The sequence below is a fragment of the Dipodomys ordii genome, unplaced genomic scaffold (genome assembly GCF_000151885.1).
Source record: "Dipodomys ordii isolate 6190 unplaced genomic scaffold, Dord_2.0 Scaffold72, whole genome shotgun sequence".
Taxonomy (NCBI): domain Eukaryota; kingdom Metazoa; phylum Chordata; class Mammalia; order Rodentia; family Heteromyidae; genus Dipodomys; species Dipodomys ordii.
Window position 1 is genome coordinate 9,016,855 of NW_012267288.1, and position 22,204 is coordinate 9,039,058.

The window sequence follows — 22,204 nt, forward strand, 5'->3', positions numbered from 1 at the left end:
TGGGATTATCTTCAGTTTTGGTTATATCTCTGTCTGTGTAGCCTTCTTTTCCTTTCTCTTCTCTTCTGTCTTTCTTTGTCCTTTTTCCTCATCATCATCTTCTGATGATGATGACTCTTACCTAATGTTACCCCAGAACTGAACTAAGTCAGCAAGCAGGTCATTGAAACTTACACCTAATGAACTTTTCTGGCATGTTCTGTTCTGGATTTATAAATCAAAAAATGGATTTTTTTCAATTGTTGGATTTTATTTTTAAATGGTCTCACTTCATATTTGGCCTTCTGTAGAATCAAAGAGAGTTAGGTGTAGTACTGTGAGTCTGTCATCCCAGCAATTGGGAAGCTGAACCAGGAGGATCATGAGTTCCAGGATAGCCTGGACTACATAGCAAGACCCTGTTTTAAAGACAAAAGTGGAGCATGAGAGCTTTCACCCTTTTGTTTGCATCTTTAGAGGATGACAGATAGCATAGAAAAGAGTGGTATTTGTCCCTGCTGTATACCTTATCCTTCACAACTCTACAACCAAGAGGAGGAAAGAGACCAAATGAAATAATCGGAAAAGGTTGACAGTGCATTTAAAAACCCAGCTTCTTTGAACCAACATCCCTTGTTTAAAGCAAACAAAAGGGTTGGGAAGGTGGCTCAGTAATAGAGTGCTTGCCTTGCATGCATGAGGCCGTGGGTTCGATTTCTCAGTACCGCATAAGCAGAAAAAGCCAGAAGTAGCACTGTAGATCAAGTAGTAGACGCTAGCCTTGAGTTGAAGAGTTGAGGGACAGGGCCCAGGCCCAGAGTTCAGTCCCCACGACAGACAAATAAAAAAAAGTAAGCAAAAGAAATCGCATCTAACCAGCCACCTGGCACAGCCCTGTGACCGGATGATAGGACTGCTGAGAATAAAGACCTAAAATGACCGCTGTCATCTGCTGCAACACTTTGTGAACTCTTGATTGAAATTTGTTCCTGCTCAGACAGTTGAGCCAACAGCCTAGAAGTTTTCCTGAGCTGACCTGACCTAGCTTGATGACCCAGCCTGCCTGAGCATCTCACCCCACTGTTGTCGAAAGTGACTGTTTATAGATCTGTTTACTTGGTGGCATGCTATTCAGTGGCTTTTGCAACCGTTCATTATTTCCTTCAGTTACTATAAATAACTGGTATTTCCTCTTCAACAAAAAAGAAAAAAGATTCATCCCACTGGGAAGCAAATTGATAGGCAAATCTAATAGAAAAAACATATTTTAGAGCAGAGTATGGCCAGCTGCTAGAATTCTTCATCTTCATCTCTGGGTGGTGTCATTGAGAAATGGAAAAATATAAAACAAGATGACACTTCACTGGCTGAATAATTGTCTGGGAGATACTAGACGCAGGCAGCTTTTGTCTAGGTTTAATGATGGAAATGAACTTTCTGGGGAATAAGGCATGTTTCTGTCCTATCCTGACACTGCAGGGTAAAACAAAGACAGGGGTCCACTCTAACCTCAGAAACAGCCTTTCTACATATAGACGCCTTGCTGAGGATTGCAAGAGGGTTCTTTAAAGGCAATTTTGTTCCTTTCTTTCCCCCTTTTCTCCTTGGACTTCTCAATCTTCCAAATTGAATGGAAAAAAAAAAGATGTAAAAATTTACTTAAGAGTTGGAAACAACTTGAAAAGTCCCTGGAATTTTTATACTGGGAAATAGTCATTATTCACTTTTCCCTTGATATTTTCAGACCTGTAGGTTAATTTTCACCAGTGGCTTAGTGCAAACTTTAGTTAAATGCTTCAAGGAGAAAATGTTGTGAATATTTTGATCACAATGTTACCTTGGCAGGCTGCCAGCCTGATTTCTTCTTTCCATTTTCTAGACATGTCCTTCAGAGCTTGTTTGCATCTATAGTGCTCTGATAGGGTCAGGACAAGTGACCAGAGTACCAAATTTCTTCACACATACTCCTTCACTATGAAAGGAATTCTCTGTGCTCTTAACCAGACTGGAACACACACACACACAAAGATGTTTTTAAAGATCTGCAGGCATAATCAATCCCTGGTTCCTTTTGAAATGAGACGACATGGCAATAGGAATTTTTCCTGGTCTTGCTATTATACAGGTGGATATCTTATCACCTGGTGTAAAGAAATGTGCTTTTGTGCTGTTGGAACCACTGTGAAATCCTCGAGCCTTCTGGGAGGCAAGGGCTGATCATTCAGTGCTTTATTTCTTAGGGTGTCTATTTCCAACTAAACAAAGACATTTTCACAGAAGCTTTACCACTGTGACCTACCAGCCAGATAATAAGTGTGGGAGGAATTTCATGGTCTAGTCTGTGAGCCTTTGAGAACAGCAAAGATTCACATCTGTTCCCTTCCTTAAAAAATGTAAAGGGAGCCGTAAATGTGATTTAAAATAGCCTAGTAGCCACTTTTTACAAAGGAAGACAAAGATAGGAAACACATTGTAGCAGAATATGTTATTTAACCCAGTACATCCAAAATATTTTCATTGGAATAGTTCAAATAAAAAATGGCTAAGGAATTTCTTTATTATTCAGCCTTAGTCTTTGAAATCTTTGCACACTGACAGCATAGCCCTTTGTAGCCAAGTCACCTCTCAAAGACTTCATTGCTTCTGTGGCAGCAGTTACTGTATTGGACAACTTAGCCCTAAATGTCTTAACAGACTCTGTGCACGGCAGGTCTGGCCCACTGCTAAGTATCAGGAAGGTCTACATTTTCATCCACCAGACATTCTGGAACACATTTGACTTATGTGTCTGGAAGGTCATAGAAGGTCTGTCTCCTCCCTACCTTGAATACTTTTTCTAACTCTCTCGACTTTATGATTCTAGGGAAAGCTTTATATTTGTCTTTAGCATGATCTACCTGCTTCATCTTCTCTCTGTCTATACTGTTCCCCCCATAGTGTTCTTCCCATAGAGCAAATGGTTAAACTGTCACTCTATTGGGGAACCCAGCATTTTGGCCTTCTGGTGTTTTTTGCATGTCTTTGAAGCTTCTAACCCTAAAAAAGAATTAAGTAAAAATGACAGAATAATGTAGAGAAGGAAGGGTTTGAGATATGCAAACCAGTTTTGATAACTGACCTCAAGATTGATTTAAATTTATTTTGAAAGTAATTTGACTACATGGTGGTTTTGATTTACAGGGCTGAGTTAAGAATATTGTAGATATGCTTGCCTCATGTTTAAAACAGCAAGCCATTTCATTCTTTTAAACCTGTGTTATTCTTATGATTTACTGACAGAGAAGTACACATCTCGAGATCAAATTAATCCAGATATAATCTTTCTTTTGAAGAAAGTAAGTTGGAATTAGCATGGTATGATTTAATCTTCCATAAATCCTAACTATAACCAAATCCCATCCAAGTTCAGTCTGAGTCACTGAACCTCTGCATCTGATAAGGGAAAAACACTTAGCTTACACTTGATCTCACAAAGAAATGGGTTCTTTCAAACCAGTACAGGCCACAGTAACTGAAGAGCGGCTAAATAAATTTCTCCCACATCACCCTGATGTTGTATTTCAGGCTCAGATCAGACCAGTGAAGAAGGTAGTACTTCCCACATTAAGAAGTTCTTAGCCTTTGTTACACAAGATGCAGATATTTCCCCATCTGGCCCTTCCCAATCACCATGTGTTACCCCACATGAGGAGTCTCATAGCCAATCAGGATTCACAGCCCATTCCTGCTCCTGCCTTTATGTAAACCTGGAAAACCCATCATAAGGGCTGTTCTGTCTGTCCTCCTTGTATATTTGATTGTCCTAAGCAGAAACTTAGAAAGTGCTCTCTAACATTTAGAAACTACTCTCCTAAACAAAACCAAGCAAAATAAAGAAGAGTTGAACCAACAGAAAATGGAGAAAATGGCATTGCTAGTTATTATTCACATTTGCTCTGTGTGAGAAGTACAGCATATCATCAGTTAATATTGCAGCCCATCCAGATGAATCTTCTCCTTATGCCTCCTCCTTGAAGGTGTTAGGAAGTAGTGGAAGGCATGCTATATCAGTTCTTCTGGTGCCATAATTGAAGTGGCTTAAAACAACATGAATGGATTATATTACAGTTCCAGAGAGCAGACATTCACATCCCATCAGGCTAAGGTAGGCTAAAGAAATTCAGCAGGGCTGAATGGTACTAAGGGAGAATCTGATGGGTACTTAGGGGAATCTCATTCCTTAGGTTTTCTAGCTTCTGAAGGTTGTCTATATGTTGTAGCTCATAGTCCCCCATCATTCCAATCAATTTCCCTCACCACATCCCCTTCTCAAATTCTGATCCCTCAATCTCCCTTTCTCAGGAACCTTTATGATTGTATCAGACCCAAACCTGATGAGCCCAGAGAAGTCTTATCTCAAGATCCTTAATTTAGTCTCATCTGCAAACTTTCTCTTTCTCTGTAATGTGACATACTCACTGGAAGGGGAGTATCATTATTCTGTCTACCACATACATGAAGGACTGTTCAATCCAATCTTGTGTTCTGAGTATTAATTTCCTCCTCAAGGTCTCTTATGATGATCTTCTAATTCACACTTGAATATTTATCATGAACAAGTACACACAATCATCACATCACTTCTAAGGATGATCTCTTTTGCATTAGATCCCCCTGTCTTTCACTCATCGATTTTCTTTTTTTGGCTTAGAATTTCAAGTTTTTGAATTCATTTAGCCTTATCTTTCACATCTCTCTTGTGATGGGTTCCAAGGTCTTTCTCACCTTTACTTATGGTCTTGATTACATTTGTGTCTGTTTCTACCCTCTAAAGAGATCCTTGGGACTCAATCAGTACTTCAAGACTAGTCTGATTAATACATCATAGATAGGGCTAATAATACCTTCCTTATTGGAGTCACTTGTGGTGATGAAGACTGAATTGCACTCACTTGTTTGATTGATCTTCTCAGTTGAATTACATTTTTTTCATAAGTAAAGTGAGGTTGCTGATAGTACCTTGGACATATTACTTAGTCTACTTTTAACACTTTGCAAAGGACCTGGCACATAGCAAACATTTAGTAAAGTACACTGCACAGACTACCACTCCTGGTTGTATCTCCTTTGTCTGAAATGATATGGACCAGAAATGTGTCAAATTCCAGAGTTTTTTAGATTTTTGGAGTATATGCATGGACTTTACTAGTTGAACATCTGTTAACATGAAAGTCTGAAATCTGAAAAGTTCAGAAATCTTTTTCCTTTTTTTTTCTTCAGTACTACAGTTTAAGCTCTGCTCTTTACATAGCAAGCAGTCTACCACTTGAGACATGTCTCCAACCCTTTTTGCTTTAGTTGTATTTCAAATAGAGCCTTTTGCTTTTGTCCCTGAACACACACCCATGTAGTCGGGATTACAAGTGTGTGTCACTCCTTCCCACTTGTTTTTGAGATAATATCTCAATAACTTTTTATTTGCCCAGGCTGACCTTTGAACCCCATTTCTCCCATCTCCACCTCCCAGGATTGCAGGTATGAGATACCACACCCTGTCCTGAAATCTTAAATTTCCTGAGTGTTCTATTCCCTACTCAAAAAGCTTCAGATTTTCAGGTGCTAGCAGGGTAGCTAGCAAACACCAAGCCTTGAGTGCAAATCATAGTATTATACATACACACACACACACACACACACACACGCACACAAGTTCAGATTTTCAGACAGGAACTTCTGTTCCGCCATCATTGCCATCATCATCATTATTATTATTACCAATAGTAGTTCACACAGGGAAATAAAAACTGTTATTTGAATATGTTCTCTAGTTTGTTGATTAAAGGAACGTTTAGCTCCTGTTTTATGATCCTTAATAAATGCTCAGATAAGTACTGGACTGCCCCTGTGGCTCTGTTCAGTGGTTTATGTGATATGGTGATGGCTTACTCTATGCATTCTTCTTCTTTTTTTGTTGTTGTTGTTGTTGGTAGTGGGCTTGAACTCAGGACCTGAATGCTGTCCCTGAGCATTTTCACTCAAGGCTAGTGCCCTGCCAGTTTGAGGCACAGTTTTCTGGTAGCTATTTGGAGATAGGAGTTTCACAGAATTTCCTGCCCAGGCTGACCTTGAATCATGATCCTCAGATCTCAGCCTCCTGAGTAGCTAGTCCTACAGGCGTGAGCCACCAGCACTCAGCTAAAGCACTCTTAAGACAATGTCAAGGATGGAGTTTTTTTGTCTCTTGATGGAAACCTCTTACCCATTTCAGTCAAGCCATTAATTGACCCTTTTGACTATAGTCACTGAACTGCTTTGACTTTTTTTGCACTGCTTTGGCTTTATCTTTATCTTTGCTGCAGTTCTTAGAGAAGCCTGCGTACATGTACAGGCTTCTCAGTGAGCAGACTGCTAATGAGAGGAGAGGGTTGCACACCACAAATTTCCAGAGTCATGAATTTGAGAGGTATGAGGTGTTAATAAACATTGTCAGAAAAAAAAAAGAGCTTCTTCACATTGGTGCTGTGACTCCATTTCATACTCATTTTATGGTTTTTCCCTTAATTACCCGTGATGCTTTCCTAACACCATTTGGGCTTATTAGTTTTCTCCAGAGCTCCTCAAGTGCATTGATTTTAATTAGCACTTGTGTCAACTTTATCCTTCTGCATATTTTGGCAAAAAGTGGCACGTTGTAGTGCTGGAACATAGCAAGCTGCAAAGTTCCTGGGGAGAGGCATATGCGGAGAGTCGCCCAGGAGAAATGTTCTTTTCATCGTGAGTTCTCTGTTCAAAGCAATTGTGTTTTACTCTAACAAAAACTTGCAAAAGTGAAAGGGGCTCACGGGAATTTTGAGTTAAGAAGTAGAAAATTAATCTATATTCAATATCATCTGTATACGATAGTCTAATGTATCAATCGATTTCCAGGTTCTTTTGTAAGTCATGAAACCAATGTAATCTAACTCACAGTCACCTTGTCCTCCTATCACCTCTTCTTTCCCCTTCTCTATCTTTGTTCAACTTCCCCCTACATCTCCCCACCTTACCCCCGGACTGGGATTTAAACTCAGGGCCTTCTTCTTGCTCAGCAAGCCCCTGTCATAGCTTGACCACAGGCATGCCACATCACACCCACTTAGGGTCATACTAGCATCTTGGCCTGGGATAACCGCAACCCACATGCCTCCCACATGTGCGTTCTGCATAGCTAGGATTACAGGCATGTACTGCCATGTCCAACCTCAGCTCCCGTGACAGTAACACAGAAACCCAGAGCTCCCTGTTGTCCTGTCTAGACTCCCATCACAGAGTAACAGTAGCAGAGATAACTACAACCTAGAGCTCCTTATTCTGGCTGACCTATGATGAGATAGCCTTTGGGGATAGCTTTACCAGGTTGGTTTTTATGAATTATAAAAGAATAGTGAAACTCATAGGTCAGAGACCTCTGTATCAGTTATTCCCACTGTTTGTTTTAAAGGGTTAAGATTTAATATTAGCAGGAAAGTTTAATTCTTTTTAGAACTTACTCAGTTTGTCCGTTTTATTTGACCATCTGTTTCATAGCTAGCACTGCTAATCTGGGAACAGTAGCATCTTTGTTGAGGAAAAAGAGATTAAGTATACTGGAGAGCCCTATGATCTGCTTCTTCTTCTTCTTCTTCTTCTTCTCCTCCTCCTCCTCCTCCTCTTCTTCCTCCTCCTCTTCCTTCCTTCTCCTTCTCCTTCTCCTTCTCCTCCTTCTTCCTGTTTTTCCTCTTCCTCCTCTTCGTCCTCTTCCTTTTTCTTCTTGTTCTTTTGTTCTTTCATTAGAAAACAAAGAAAGTAGGGCACAGTGGTTCATACCTGTCATCCCAGCACTGGAGTAGCTTAGGCAGGAGGATCACAAGTTGAGGTCAATTAATTAGAGCTAAATGGTAAAAATGTGTCTCAGAAAAATAATACTAAGCTGGGCACCCGTAACTCACACCTTAACCCTAACTACTAGGGAGTCTGAGATCTGAGGATCACAATTGAAAGCCAGCCAAGCCAGGAGAGTCCATGAGACTCTTACCTAGTTAACCACACACACACACACACACACACACACACACACACACACACAAAGCCAGAAGTAGAGCTGTGGTTCAAGTGGTAAGGCGTTAGCCTTGCAAATAAGCTCAGAGACAGCACCCAAGTTCTTAGTTCAGGTAGCAGTGTGTGCGCATGTGCACATGTGAACACACACACACACACACACACACACATTAACTTTTTTTTACTTCAAATGTGTGAAAACTGTATTAAATAAAAATAAATTCAACTGTGCCATTTCACCAAAACTTGCCTTCAGAAACCTCCTAGGAGCATCACACCCCTTAATTATTTACCTCTTTTCTCCCTTTGCTATTTAGTTCTTACAGCAGAAGCAAGAGAGTGCTCTCAACCCATTTCCCTAAGTGTTTTAGTTGCCATCCAATTTTCCTTTTCTCTTTTAACTTTCTTGCAGTACCAAGAAAGGCATAAGATTAAAAAGCATTCAGTTCATATAAATCACCAACAGTGAAAGTGTAGATGGTTTATGTGCCTAGAAAATGTCAGTTTGAATCTAAGGCCCTTCTTAATTGTTCTACAGTTTGATGGTATAAAATACAAAGTTGAGTTTGTCTGTGTGGCTGAATTATTCTACATCTGTGTTCATAAAGCAGTAATCTGGATTTTTTCTGGCAGTGAGATCATTTTGTTCATGAGTTTGGGGAAAGATTTAAATTGTAATTGTACTCTATGCAGCCTTGTCATTTTATTCCATTTAGGAATTTCTTCTCCTGTGAAGTGCTCTGACTATGCAGTTGTAATACTGGTTTGTGTGAGCCACCTCTGCTAGGCTGTCATTTTGTAATCACACCTCATAAATGAAACGAGGGAAATATTGAAAAACCACGAAACTTAACAACACCATCCTACTCAGTCTCCATGTTCTCCTCCTAAATGCACATTTCAGTACTGAAGTGGATGAAAAGTACTGAAAGACCTGGCTGCCTTTTATTCTTCTTGCCTATTGGCAGTGAGGGTGATTACCCTTTTATAAAAGTATAAATATACTTGTACTTTTATAAAGTAGCAGTATATTTTGTAAACTAATGTTTCTGTATAGAGTACTTTTTTACATTTCCTATATATATCATCCATATATAACATGGTTTTACTTTTTCTTTCCTAACAGGTGAAATGAGGAATGATTTATATATTACCATAGAAAGGGGAGAGTTTGAGAAAGGTGGGAAGAGTGTGGCCAGAAATGTGGAGGTGACGATGTTCATCGTAGATAGTGGTGGCCAGACCTTAAAGGTACGTCACACTGGTCATTCAAAAAACAATAAATCAGTACTACATCACCGCCTTCACTTCTTTTTCAATATATTCTATTAATTTCATCGGTATCATATTTCCTTCCTTACCTCTGTGTGGTATTTCTTCTAAGTTCATTCAAGTGTTTCATGGAAAAGAAATTAGAAAATGAAAAGGTGTTTACATATTCGTTTCCTCTTAGTGGTTATCTCTGAAATGCAATGTTTTATGCCATTTGATTCTTTTATCTACCATTCTTTGATAGAGAATACTTTTTATCTAGCAGTTAAGTGAAAAACTGTTATATTTAATCCTCTACACTATTTTTGCAAAAACAAAGTGTAGTATTACTTCCCTAACTGGGACAACAGCAGCAGTGTTCTTTATGGAAGAAGTAATTATCTGTAAGCCCCTTTCGGTGGAGGTGTGTGTGTGTGTGTGTGTGTGTGTGTGTGTGTGTGTGTGTGTGTGTGTGTGCGCGCGCACGTGTGTGCTAGCTCCTGTGAGAGGACTGAGTCTGTGGCCTCATGCCTCACCCACTGAATCATACAATAGGCTTTTGACTCCAACAGGTTGGGAATTTCTTGCCGAGTTGAACTCCCAATGTGATGTCTATCGCCCATGTGTCACCAGAGCTCTCGTTTAGCACAGCCTTCTCTTAGAGACCAGCAACCTGATCAAACAGATATAGCCCCACTAGTCAGGAACAAATATAAAGAACGGGAGGTATTTCCACGAGGTGCTAGCTGTAAAACTGGCAGATAAGTGCAGTGATTGCTCTGTAGCTTTTGAACGAATCTTCCAATGAAGCTGTCTCTAACCTGCCTGTTTGCTTTATTAGGATTTTATCTCCTTTGGCTCTGGAGAGCCACCAGCTAGTGAGTACCACTCCTTTGTGCTTTACCACAACAACAGTCCCAGGTGGTCTGAACTACTGAAACTTCCTATTCCTGTGGATAAATTCAGGGGCGCACATATCCGCTTTGAGTTCCGGCATTGTTCCAGTAAGTATGTGGTAATTTGATTCTGTGACTTCGTTGTGTTGGGGCACTGTATTATACTGAGCTGGACTACCCATGTGAGCTGATATAAAGAGGAATAAATGAGAGACCTCTGGAAGGAAGAATGCAGGCAAAAAGGAATCCTGGGAGGGATGAGCTCATTCCTAGAAGAGCTAGCAACCAACATAGAAACTGAGGAAGGAGAAAGAAGGAGGAAAAACCTATAGGAAGCCTATGTGTTCTGCCTATGTGTTCTCCAAAGATTGATTGATTTTACAAAGATACTCAGCTCTGTCATGTAGAGTCTAAACAGATTAGACAGAAAGGGAAGATACAGAATTAAGAACTGCATTATTTCTGGTGGTTTGGGACAACCCTGACCAGTCTGGAATTTTATGGACATGAGAATCTACTGGGAAAGTCTTTATCAAGCTTAGATACATCCGATTTTCCTGAATCCATAATATTGAGTTGATATTAAAATGAGAATCAAATGATGTCACCTGTAAAAGGTCTTGGATATAAAATGAAGTAATTGCCTCATGTTATAGAATTAATCAACTCAAGACATGAAAATGTTACAAGATTTGTCCATTTGGACATCTCTATCCATAAAGTTGACATTTCTTGAGTTCTCTATTTTAATTCTTTTGCACTCATTACCATTCTCTCCAACCTCCACTTCCCGTTCCCACCAATTCCACATCAAGGATCTTCTGATAGTTCCAGAATCCCAGAAGCATTAGACATTTACCAGAGGGTACACCATGAATAGAGAAGGTGCTGGTGATTTTTGTTTTGATAGCAGAATGACAGACAAGAGACAGGAAAGGATCGCATAATTGGAGAAGTAACTGGCTCTTCTCCATTCTGGAAGGAAGAAGACATTGTCAAGAGCTATGCAGTAACCTCACTGTAAGGATAGTATAATTCACTTAAGAGTTAAATAGAGGAGGACTCTGTCCATGAGCAGAAAGATAGAATATGGCTAGAATATGGCTAGAAGGATAGAATAGAACTGGCTCAGAGAACTCCATAAATTTTACATTTTGTACATATTTCAGAATATAGGAAGACAAGGTCTTACTAGTCTTCCAAATTTCCAGAAGAGTTTTGCGTAAAGGACTTGGAATGGGCCAGTGTGGAGGCCTTCTACATGTTTTTGTTATAAATTCCCACTTGAACTGTCATATAAACTTTGGGCTTTAACATTAAAAAAAAGAGAAAATAAAAGTGAAATACTAAGGAAAGGAAAAAAAGCATTTGGAGAAAATTATTATAATTCAAACTTGGAAGGCAGAACAAAGGACATTTTCAGTTAAATCTGTGTCCTCTCATACTTCAAAAATTGTTCACAGGGATTTTTCTTATATTCATTGTTAAAATTCAAAAGAAATATCAAATCATAAAGAAAAGAGGAAAAATCCCCATAATCCTATAAACTACAAATAGCAATGAGATCATTTTATGTGCACATATATTTGTTTACAAACATTTATTCATGAAATGTGCTGAACACCCACTGTGTGCCAACCCCTTTCCTGGGTGCTGGAGATGTACACGTTTCACAGAGCTTCTACTCCATAGAGTGGACTGGCGAATGAGCAAATAAAAACTTAATAGAGTAGCCTCCCATTATTGGCAGTTTTGCTTTTCATAGTTTCGGTTACTTAATTCAAGCACAGTATAGAAATATTTAATGAAAAATTCCAGAATTAACAATTCATAAATTGTCAATTGCATGCCTTTGTGAGTAGTATAATAAAATCTCACACTGTCCCACTCTGTCTCACCCAAGTCATAAATCATTCCCTTTTCTGGCATACCTGTGTTCTAACTGCCTGGTTGTCACTTGGTAATTGGCTGTTATCACATTGACTGCTGTGATATCACAGTGCTTCTGTTCACTTTACCATTGTTTTACTTCCCAATGATCCCCAAATGCTGATAATTAAGATATGCTAGGAAGAAACCATAAGGTATTTCCTTTAGTTGAAAAGGTAAAAGTTCTTAGCTTAATAAGCCAAAGGGGGGAAAAAAACCCAAAGGTTGCTGAAATCAATTGTAAGTTATTATTGCTCATCTCTTAGTATGTGTACTTTATATGTTAAATTATAGTGTTTGATGCTATCTGCAGATCCAGGCATCCACTAGAAGTCCTAGAATATATCCCACAGTTGAGGAGGGAGCAACAGAATAAAACAAGTGAAGCCCTGGGCCATTGGGGTCTGTGGAGAGAGAATAGTCTAGGCAGAGAGCAATAAATGCAAAAAGCATAATCTTGAAACATGCTTGACATTCTCAAGGAAGAGCAAGAGACCAGAGAGATATCAGAGGAGCCAGATCTTATATTATCTTTTACTTCATGGTGAGGACTATAGATTTTCTTTGGATGAGAATGAGAGCCATTGGAGGATTTGGGGTGAGGTTAAATCTGGCTGCTGTGTGGTTAACCAATTAAAAATGGACCAATTGGAAACAGGAAGACCATCTGGGCGATTTTCATAGCCCTTCAACTAAAATATCAAAGTGGCATACATAGCAGTTTGATGGAGTAACTGATCATTTGACAGAGAAGATGTGAAAGGAGAAGTCAAATGTGACCCCAGGATTTTGACCCAGTAATGTGCATATTTGTGAAAATCAACAGGAATAATCAGTCTGGGAAGCAGACTCAAGCACCCCATTTTAGACATTTAATATCTGTTATACATTCAGATAGGCAATTGAGTAAGGTGCAATTTAGAAACCTAAACTTGGGAAATAGAGACATATGGGTCAGTGATCTGCTATGTAAATGTAAATGTAAAAAGCCATTTCCAAACCATGGGTCATCTAGATTTTCCTCTGTGTAGTCTTCTAGGAGTTTTGTGGTTTATCTCTTCTACATGCATATCTATGGACCAGTTGTTCCAGAACCATCTGTAGACATCTATGTTCCAAAGAACATAAAACACCAAATGTGAACTCAAATTTGTACTATGGGCTTTGGGTTGTAATTTATGAATTCTAACAAATATACTTCTCTGGTTGGAGATTTTGGTAGCACGCAAGCCTCTGTATAGAGTATATAGGAAATCTCTATGCCTTCCTCTCAATTTTTCTGTGAAAGTACTTTTTAAAAATAAAAGCTGGGCTCTAATGACTTACACTTTTAATCTTAACTATTCAGGAGGCTGAGATCTGAGGATAACAGTTCAAAGTCAACCCAGCAGAAAAGTCCATGAGACTCCTAGCTCCAATTAACTACCAAGGGGGGAAAAAATCCAGATTAAAGCTATGGTTTATCCAGCTAAGGACCTCTGGAGTGACTGTGCATTAAACTGAATTGGTCTAGTTTGATATGGAGTGAACTGAAGTTGGATTTAACCAGATTGAAGTATTACAGTGGAAAAGGAGTGAAGAGGCCACGGATTTGCAAGGAGGTAGTTAGAATGATGGATATGGAGTTTGAAAGTGGGGACAGCTGTGTGAGTGGGCAGTAGGCAGCATTACTGATTAATGGAAAACTGATTTTTTGTTATTTTATTAGTAAAAGAGGATCAATACATTCAACCTATTTGTCCTGGCCTAATATTTCAGGACAAATGGCCATGCACTTTACTTAATTTCCTTTTTTTATTTTGTAACAGGAGAAAAAATTGGGGCAAACTATTGCTCTGTTTCCTATCTTTGCTGATTTTATTTGCTATGAAATCTTCATCCTTTCTGTATTTCTAAATTAAATATTGTAAAACATACCAAGAAAATAAACAAAATTAGAAAGCTAGTTCTAAGTAGGTCTCCTCTAAATCACAAAAACTCCTTGTGGTGAAATCTCTTCCTAGTGATTTTTACTACGATTTTATTTGACTTTAAGAAACATCTATGTTTTCTAAATTTCTCTCTGGAGTTGAAATTCATGATTTTAAAAGAAAGCCCTTTTCTTTGTGAAAGAACACATTTAAATCCCATTTTCAGGGATGTCCTTATGTCAGAATCTAAGGCCAGCCAGCCAAAATTACTGCTCCCTGCATGAGGTCCACTTCCCTGTGGAGAGATGCTGGGAGCAATTGTTAGGCTGAGGTGTTGCTAACCTCTTGTTTAATCTTCATAATCACCCTATGGAACTCCTGTAGCTCAGGTTTCCCTGTCCCAGAATTGAACTTTTCTGTTCAAATGCTGCTCCACTGACAAAACTGTGTGAGAAAGGACTGCTATCCATCCCATAATAGGCTTCCAGTGATGGAAAACTCCTCCCTGAATGTCTGAGTTCTAGGAGAGAGTGGAGTTGAACAAGCAAAATTTTGTTAATAACACTTCCTCCATGTTTGAAGAAAAGAAGTTTAGTAGAAGAGCTGAATTGGTAATTAAAGAGATCCAAAGCACGTTGCTTACCATCTAGGACCTCCATACCAGCTAAGGATTCTCAGCATTTCTAGCCACTATCCTCTATTGAGTATCAGAAAACCTCATTGTCCCCTGTCCAGGATCTGGAGTATTGCAGTCAACCCATGCTAAACTCTACTTCTCAATTTGGATTGCTTATCAACACCCTTAACTTAATGCAAAGAAGTTACTTTTACAAGACTCATTAGCCTCATCTATGTAGATATCGAGGAAGAGTTTTCATGGATCAAGGCAGAACTTAGAAATTTCTTTTCCATCACACTTCCCATTCACTCATCATTCTTTTATGAAGCATATATTTATGGGGAACCTACTATGTTTTGGTCACTCTTTAAGAAAATAAAACGTATAAGAAGTCCATACCCGCTAGGGGTACGATGCAAAAAGAAACAGTATATCCACTTTTGTGTTGTATTTTTTTTTAAGTATAATGTTAGTTAACAAATTCCATAAAGAAATTAGGCAAAGAATTTAACTTATAGACTAGGTAGTTGTCATCTCATGAAAGTTACTCACTACTGTGAGAAGTATCTGGTTTGGCCGCAAAAGGGACCAATTTTTTTATGTTGATGCTTCTAGAACACAGACAGGGCAGCATGTGCTTTAATAAACAGACAATTCTTTCTCTTTACAGCCAAGGAGAAAGGAGAGAAGAAGTTGTTTGGATTCTCCTTTGTACCCCTGATGCAGGAAGATGGCCGGACTCTTCCAGATGGCACCCACGAGCTCATTGTGCATAAGGTACCAGTCATGTGTTGGTGACAGGCTGTGGAAAGCAGGGGACAATTACTAACTCACTGTCTTTTCATGCTAGAAAAATGCATGAGAATGATTGAAAACAAAACTCTTTTGTGGTGCTGGTCACAAGAAGAATGATGCTTGGAAAAGTATCATTTTAAGGATGGTTAATGTTTTTCATCTTAATGTAGGGATAGATATTTGGGTAAACTTTATGTTTGTCTTTTCCATTGCTGTGATGGGATCAAATAAACCTTACAAAAAACTTTTTAGTTCATGAGTTCCTGTATATCACTGTACTATAAGTCACCTTAGCTAACTCAGCATTACTGGATTTTTTTTTTTTTTGGTCTGTACTTTGTCATGACAATTCCCATACTTGTCATAAAACTATGTGCCACAAAGCATACTGTTGTAGGCATCAGAGAGAAAATTCAGATGATGAGAACCTTGTAGAATTTATCTTATTATTACAAGAATACTAATAAAAATAAAATATAAATTAAAAATAAACATCCTTTGATGCTGCTGGATTTTGCTTCTCCCAGAAACACTTAGCATATCCAGACTTGAGCTTTTCAATCTCACCTTCATCCACCCCCTCCAGGAAGAGATCTGCAGGTTGTTCTTGATTATCACATACAGCCTCCTTAATCCAACACTTCTACCTCTTCAATAGCGTTTTAATCCAGGGAACCTAAACTTCAGGTAACTTTCAGAATTATGTAGGGGTTGGGTTTGTTCTTTTTTTCTTTTTTCTTTTTCTTTTTTTTACTTACATCCCCAACACTTAAAAAAAATTATTTTGAGGCAGGTTCTTACTAAGTTGCTAAGTTGTCCAGTGACTGAGTTCAAATAGGCCCTTTCCCATAAAGCCTTCCCTTTTCCAGCAATATCTAGCTGTCTCCTACAGTTTTGTAATTAGTGCTAACAGATGAATGCAGAGTCCAGAGGTATAAGAACCTTAAAGCAGGGACTTGTATTCATTTCCTGTTGCATTTCTAATTGTGAATTGAAGGAAAATAGTAGGAAATTAATAAATGTATAACAATAATATTAATATTAGAGCTGAGTAGCCCCACTGAAAAGGTTAACACAAAATGATATTTTACCTCAAACACTATTTAAATCGAGTTTTCTTTAACTGGAACCAACTACATTGTCTAACAGTATAATTTTTGTTTGATTCTCTGCTGCACACAAATTACAAGCCCTTAATTTGATTAATGGTGCTATAAGTTTTGTGCTAGATTTTTTTCTAAATAAATTGTAAATAAGGATCTCTCAGTGTATCTTAGGTAAATATCACATGTGTGCAAAGACTGTGACTGACTACTCTACTTGTCACATATCTAAGACAATGGTCAGCGGCTCAGCAAGTAGCCTAGGGCCATTCACTACTATAACCAAGAGATTTTAATGCTAAGAAAAAAACAAGCTAGATCAATGACAAGCTATGCAATATCAAAGATAGAGAATACCTTGCTACTGTAAAGCCTGCATGTTCATATTTGCATTTTAGCCTCGAAGAACTTGTCTGGCCAGCTCTGGATTCAGACCCAAGCATGGTAAAATAGATTACTAGTTCTCAATCTCTTCTCTCATTTTTAGACTTGCACAGATTCTGACTTTTCAAAGCAAGCATAGCAAGTAGCTGCCTCAAGAGACCTTGTTTCCCCTAAAGAAACTGTTCAGTTAATTCTCTTGTCATTGATCTGCCATCATCCATTCACAATATCATGGTTCACGCTTTAGCTGTGTTTGTGTCTCCCACAAAAGAACAGGTTCTTTAATGGAGACAGTGTCTTTTATTCTCACGCCTATATTGCCTTGTTCCTTGCCTCCATTGGATTGGGCATGGGAGCTTTCCTTTAGCCAAAGTTAAAACAATGGATATATAGATAACACCCTAGAATGAACTTGATCCATATTTTATCATCTCACCCAGTATGGCAGAACAACCACACTTTGCTATGATGAAAACCCATCTCCCAACTGTACTTACCAGAAGAACTTCACAGCTGCAGTTTAGGGCTGCTGCCGTGGTATCATATATATTGAACACAGAAAAACACCCAGCTGTGACTCTGTTCTACATGCTATTTCCAAACTGAATGTTTCAGCCTTATTATCTGTGTCTTATAAACTCTTGACCTTCTACTAAGGGAGAGATTGTTCATTCCCATTTGTTTTCTCTGTCCATTCTCTGGTTCCAGATCTCACAGTATAGACTGTCTCCCCCCAGGCTGAAGAATGTCTACAGCAATCCACTCCAGAAGAGTAGTTACTAACTCTTTTTACTCCCTATCTTCTGCTAGTGAACTGTGTATTTCCTGTAAAGAGGCTGAGTGAAACTTGCTGTAATTTACCCCTGCTACATAGGCCTACCTTCTGTGATGCTGTTTCTGTCTTCACAGTCCTTAAGGCCTATTTCTTGAGTTCTTGCCATCAGATGAAGGAGCAAATGATCTCTAGGTCATTTGTTGTGTTCCTGAGTTCCTGGAGTGTCAGCCTCATTTTGCTCCTATCTCCTCTTCCTATCACTGTGTCTGGGTTGCAGTGTGGGTTCAGAACAATGAATGGCCACTTCACTATAAGACTCATAGGCTTACTTCTTCTCAGAGCCCTCTCCCACGGTGTCTTCCACATGTGTACTTTCTGGAGGGAAGTGAGTGCTTTTGTCTTCCTTGACCATATTTTATCTAGAAACCAAATAAAATTATATAGCTTTGTTCCAGAAAAACTCAAAAGATGATTAAAACAGCAATCAAGAGAGATACTGTTCCATGGTAGTTGTGGACACAAACTTTGGTTTTCATCCTGGTGCTAACACTAATATTGTGACATTAGCCAAATCATAGAAGTACCGCAGGTTATAATATCCCTGACCCATGAGTGTTCTCTGAGAAGGAAATATATAATTGCCTGAGATAGCACACTACTAGTATACTGGCTTGATTTAAAGTGTCCAGTGTCTATATTATATGTTAAGCATGTAAACTAAAAAAACTCAACGAACAATAAAATGTATGCTATAAGAATATCCCATTGCAACAATGAGATGTACAAGTCGTTATGTCGAAAAACGAACTTTACAACTTTGGTGGGAGGGGGGAGGATCGGGTGGAGGGCGGTAGAGGGAGTCTGGGAAGGGATGGGAAGGGGAAACAAAGAGGAGGCAACAATGCTTGATAAGAAATGTACTTGTTATCTTGCCCATGTAATTGTAACCCCTCTGTACGGTATTCTCACAATTAAAAAAAAAAGAATATCTATTGAATTATTTAAAATTTTCAGGAAAGTATTGTAAACTCATTAACAAGAGATTACTTGCACTACTGAGTTGAGAAAAATTCTTTTTCCTCTCATACCTCACACACACAAATACCACCATCCCCACACACATCAGTGTTCCTAGTGCAAGTTCCTCAAATGTTTGTACTTAGCCTGTTCATATTAATTATTCTGTTTTTTACTTGATCAGCAGTGATAGAGGTTAGCGATAAGAAGATATTAAACTCTCAGACTCTGATGCTGAGCTTTTAGCCCAGGGGGAGAAGTGAGGTGAACCAGGTTGTTGGAACTGATCTGACCACAATGGCTGGTTCAGATGTAAGCTAAATGTATTATTCACAGTGCCCCCTAGAGACAGGACATAGCTGTGGCATCGTCACTCAAAGTGAAAAATGGAGCTTCTTGAGCATATCAAGAAGGAATTTCAAGAGGCTGCCCAAAGAGCCCTAGTCAATTAACTGGTGAAAGGAGAGATTAAGACAGGTCATAGAATTTCTATGAACATATGGAGCAAACCAGACTAAGAGAGCTCCAGTTCTTGGGGCAAAAACCTGGAAATAACTGGACAGTGGTGCTTAGATACAAAAATATCTTGAAGTGATAAAAAAAATATTTAGAATTGCTACAGTACAAGAAAATGATGGAGGCTATTTATTATGATTGTACTGGGACAAGTTTGCTATTAAACATCTCACAATGTTCTAATTGTTTCTCAAGTTACTAGAAACATCTATCTTTCCTATGGATTATTAAAAATAAAAATATTTTGTGGATCACACAAAATAGTCTTAAATGCCAAAGAGGTTCTGTTTGTTAAACTCTTGCCTGTTACCAAGACAGTAGTATTGAAACAAACTTAAAGAAACAAAGCTCATACTTGTTATAAAATGTATACCATAGCTGGGCACCAGTAGTTACACCTAGGTACTCAGTAATCCTAGGTACTCAGGAGGCTGAGATCTGAGAATTGCAGTTCGAAGCCAGCCAGGCAACAAAGTCCATGAGAAAGTCCACCAGAAAACCAGAAGTGGTGCTGTGGCTCAAGTTTTAGAGTGCTATCCTTGAGCTGAAGAGCTGAGGGACAGCACCTGGGCCCAGAGTTCATGCCCCACCACCGACAAAATAAAATAAAATAAAATAAAATGTATACCATAAATCAGCTAAGCTATAAGTGTTCTATTCCTGTTAAAATAGATTTTCAGAATTTTAATTTAAAATCAAATTTGTCACTATTAAAGCAGAATATAAATAAGCCCAAATAAAACAACAATGTCTTTGGCAAGAGCACATTATAAATGATAGGAGCACTAACCTTGAACACAAAAGGCTCAGGGATAGCATGCAAACATCAGAGGACACATGTGCATGTACTTGCATACATGCACATACACACACACACACACACACACACACACACACGCACACACACATGCACGCCAGTGAGATTACCTAAAGTACCATTTCTTTAATTGCTGGTTTTTAGTGAGAATAGTTTAACAGCTGTTTCAGAAGAAATTTTGGAGAAATTTAAGCATCTTTTCAAAAACCCTATGGTCACTGCAAATATGATTTCTTTAGCATGTTTCCAATGTTTCAGAGACTATGTTAAGGGCTTTATGTAATCTAGTTCTTCTGACAAGAAGGGTTTAGAGAAAGACATCATAAACCTCAACTTCTTTAATAACTTGATATGGTCACCTCGCTTGAAAGTGACAATAGCTAGGATTTAAATCCAAACTGATATGAGTCAACAATCTGTGCTCGCTTTCTTTTTTATTTTCATTTTACGTTTTACTTAAAAGCCAAATTCAGTTTTTAATACTATTTGGAATGTTTCCAAGCTAATAAATGCTAGTTATAGAACTTACGTTTAATAATTTTTATAAGGTCTCTCTTCCCTCTTTCCTTTTTTTTTTAACAGTGTGAAGAAAATACAAACCTTCAGGATCCCACCCGCTACCTCAAACTTCCCTTTTCCAAGGGCATTTTTCTTGGGAATAATAATCAAACTATGAAGGCTACCAAGGAGTCTTTTTGGATAACATCATTTCTCTGTTCCACAAAACTCACACAAAATGGTAATGTATAATGCTGTTTTATTTAAAAGCCCTTGTGTTTCAGTGCATGTGTGAATTCTGGTCAGCATATGCGGCAGACACTAAAGTTATACTTAAAAGCTCAACACCAGAAAAAGTTGATCTTCCCATGTAAAATTTCTAATAAAAGGCAAACAGTAGTAGCCCCATGATCTGGTGGATGGATGACACTTAACAGCTTCAAAATCATCCTAAATGTTGGAAACTAAGCACAAGGCTCCTCGAATAAACCATTAAAACCCAGCTGCATTTAGGGGGAAAAAGATTTAAAAAAAAATACCACCACCTTAATCTTTTGTTTTATAGCTCCATAAACTGTGCTAATTGCAGGCTTTAGAATAAAGCCTGTTTTTTGTTTAATTAGATGGATATTGCTTTTCTGCTATAACATTCCTTTTTATGTCAGTGATTGTTTAGCAAGTTATGATTAATAAAACAAGCTCTTTTCCTTGGCAAATTGTTCTAAAAACACTGTCTGTAATGAAAGAAGTAAATTAAACATTTTTGAGTTTTTCATAGTCACTGTGTAAGGCTTCTGGCTAGTGTCCCAAATGCTATATTAATAAGCTAGATTCATTATGTTGAGGAGAATCTCTTCATAATAAGATATTGTATTTCACTGGAAGCTCCTAAGATAAACATAAGTGTTATTAGCTCTCTCTTTGATGTCATGGAAAAGTATTAGTAGAATGAAGCATAGTTCTCGCTTAAAATGTTATGTCAGAAAAGAAGCAAAATATAGCCTTTTTGACTACTTTTAAAATTCCTCTTATTTTTAGCATGCAATGTTAGTATAGTTATATAGGATACCAACCTATAGTGAATTCCATTAGACTTTCTCTGTATTCAGTGATTAGTGGTTTTACTTTTAACAAATATATTTATTGACAGAACTCCATTTGTTATTATAAAGCGTTTACCAAACCTTGAGTATTTGTTATGGAATCATTCAACTCCTGTAAAAATTAGGTTATATTCTTTTTCTTTGTCTTCCTTCTCTTTCCTTCTTTCCTTCCTTCCTTCTTTCCTTTTTTCTTTCTTTTTTTCCCCTTCTTTTTCTCCCTCTTTTTTTCTTTCTTTTGATGGTACCAGTGTTTAAAGTTAGGGCCTCAAACTTACTCAGCTGGCACTCTACGACTGAGCCATGCCTCCAGCCCAGGTTTTTGCTGCTTAATTGGTAGGCTTCAAACCTGGATCCTCCAGATCTTAGCCTTTTAAGTAGCTCAGATTACAGGCATGGGCCACTGGTGCCTAACTCCTTTATGGAAGTTAAAGATAATAAAATCAGCCTATTATTGACTCTCTTAAACTACATTTCTGTTCATCCTGTGTAAGCTTAGTTATATACCTTTATAGAGCTTATAATCACTTTTAACTGAATGTTCCAAATAGGATAGTTCT

The 22,204-nt window shown here is 38.2% G+C and overlaps 1 protein-coding gene across 1 annotated transcript in view; it reads left to right on the forward strand.

The window, feature by feature from the left end:
* Dock4 (dedicator of cytokinesis 4) overlaps positions 1 to 22,204 on the forward strand; it is a 421,543-nt gene that overhangs the window by 272,181 nt on the left and 127,158 nt on the right. Inside the window, exons 14-17 of the mRNA XM_013024050.1 lie at positions 9,161 to 9,285; positions 10,127 to 10,289; positions 15,310 to 15,416; positions 20,629 to 20,785. Coding sequence (XP_012879504.1) covers positions 9,161 to 9,285; positions 10,127 to 10,289; positions 15,310 to 15,416; positions 20,629 to 20,785 — 552 coding nt within the window. The remainder of the gene's footprint in view (positions 1 to 9,160; positions 9,286 to 10,126; positions 10,290 to 15,309; positions 15,417 to 20,628; positions 20,786 to 22,204) is intronic.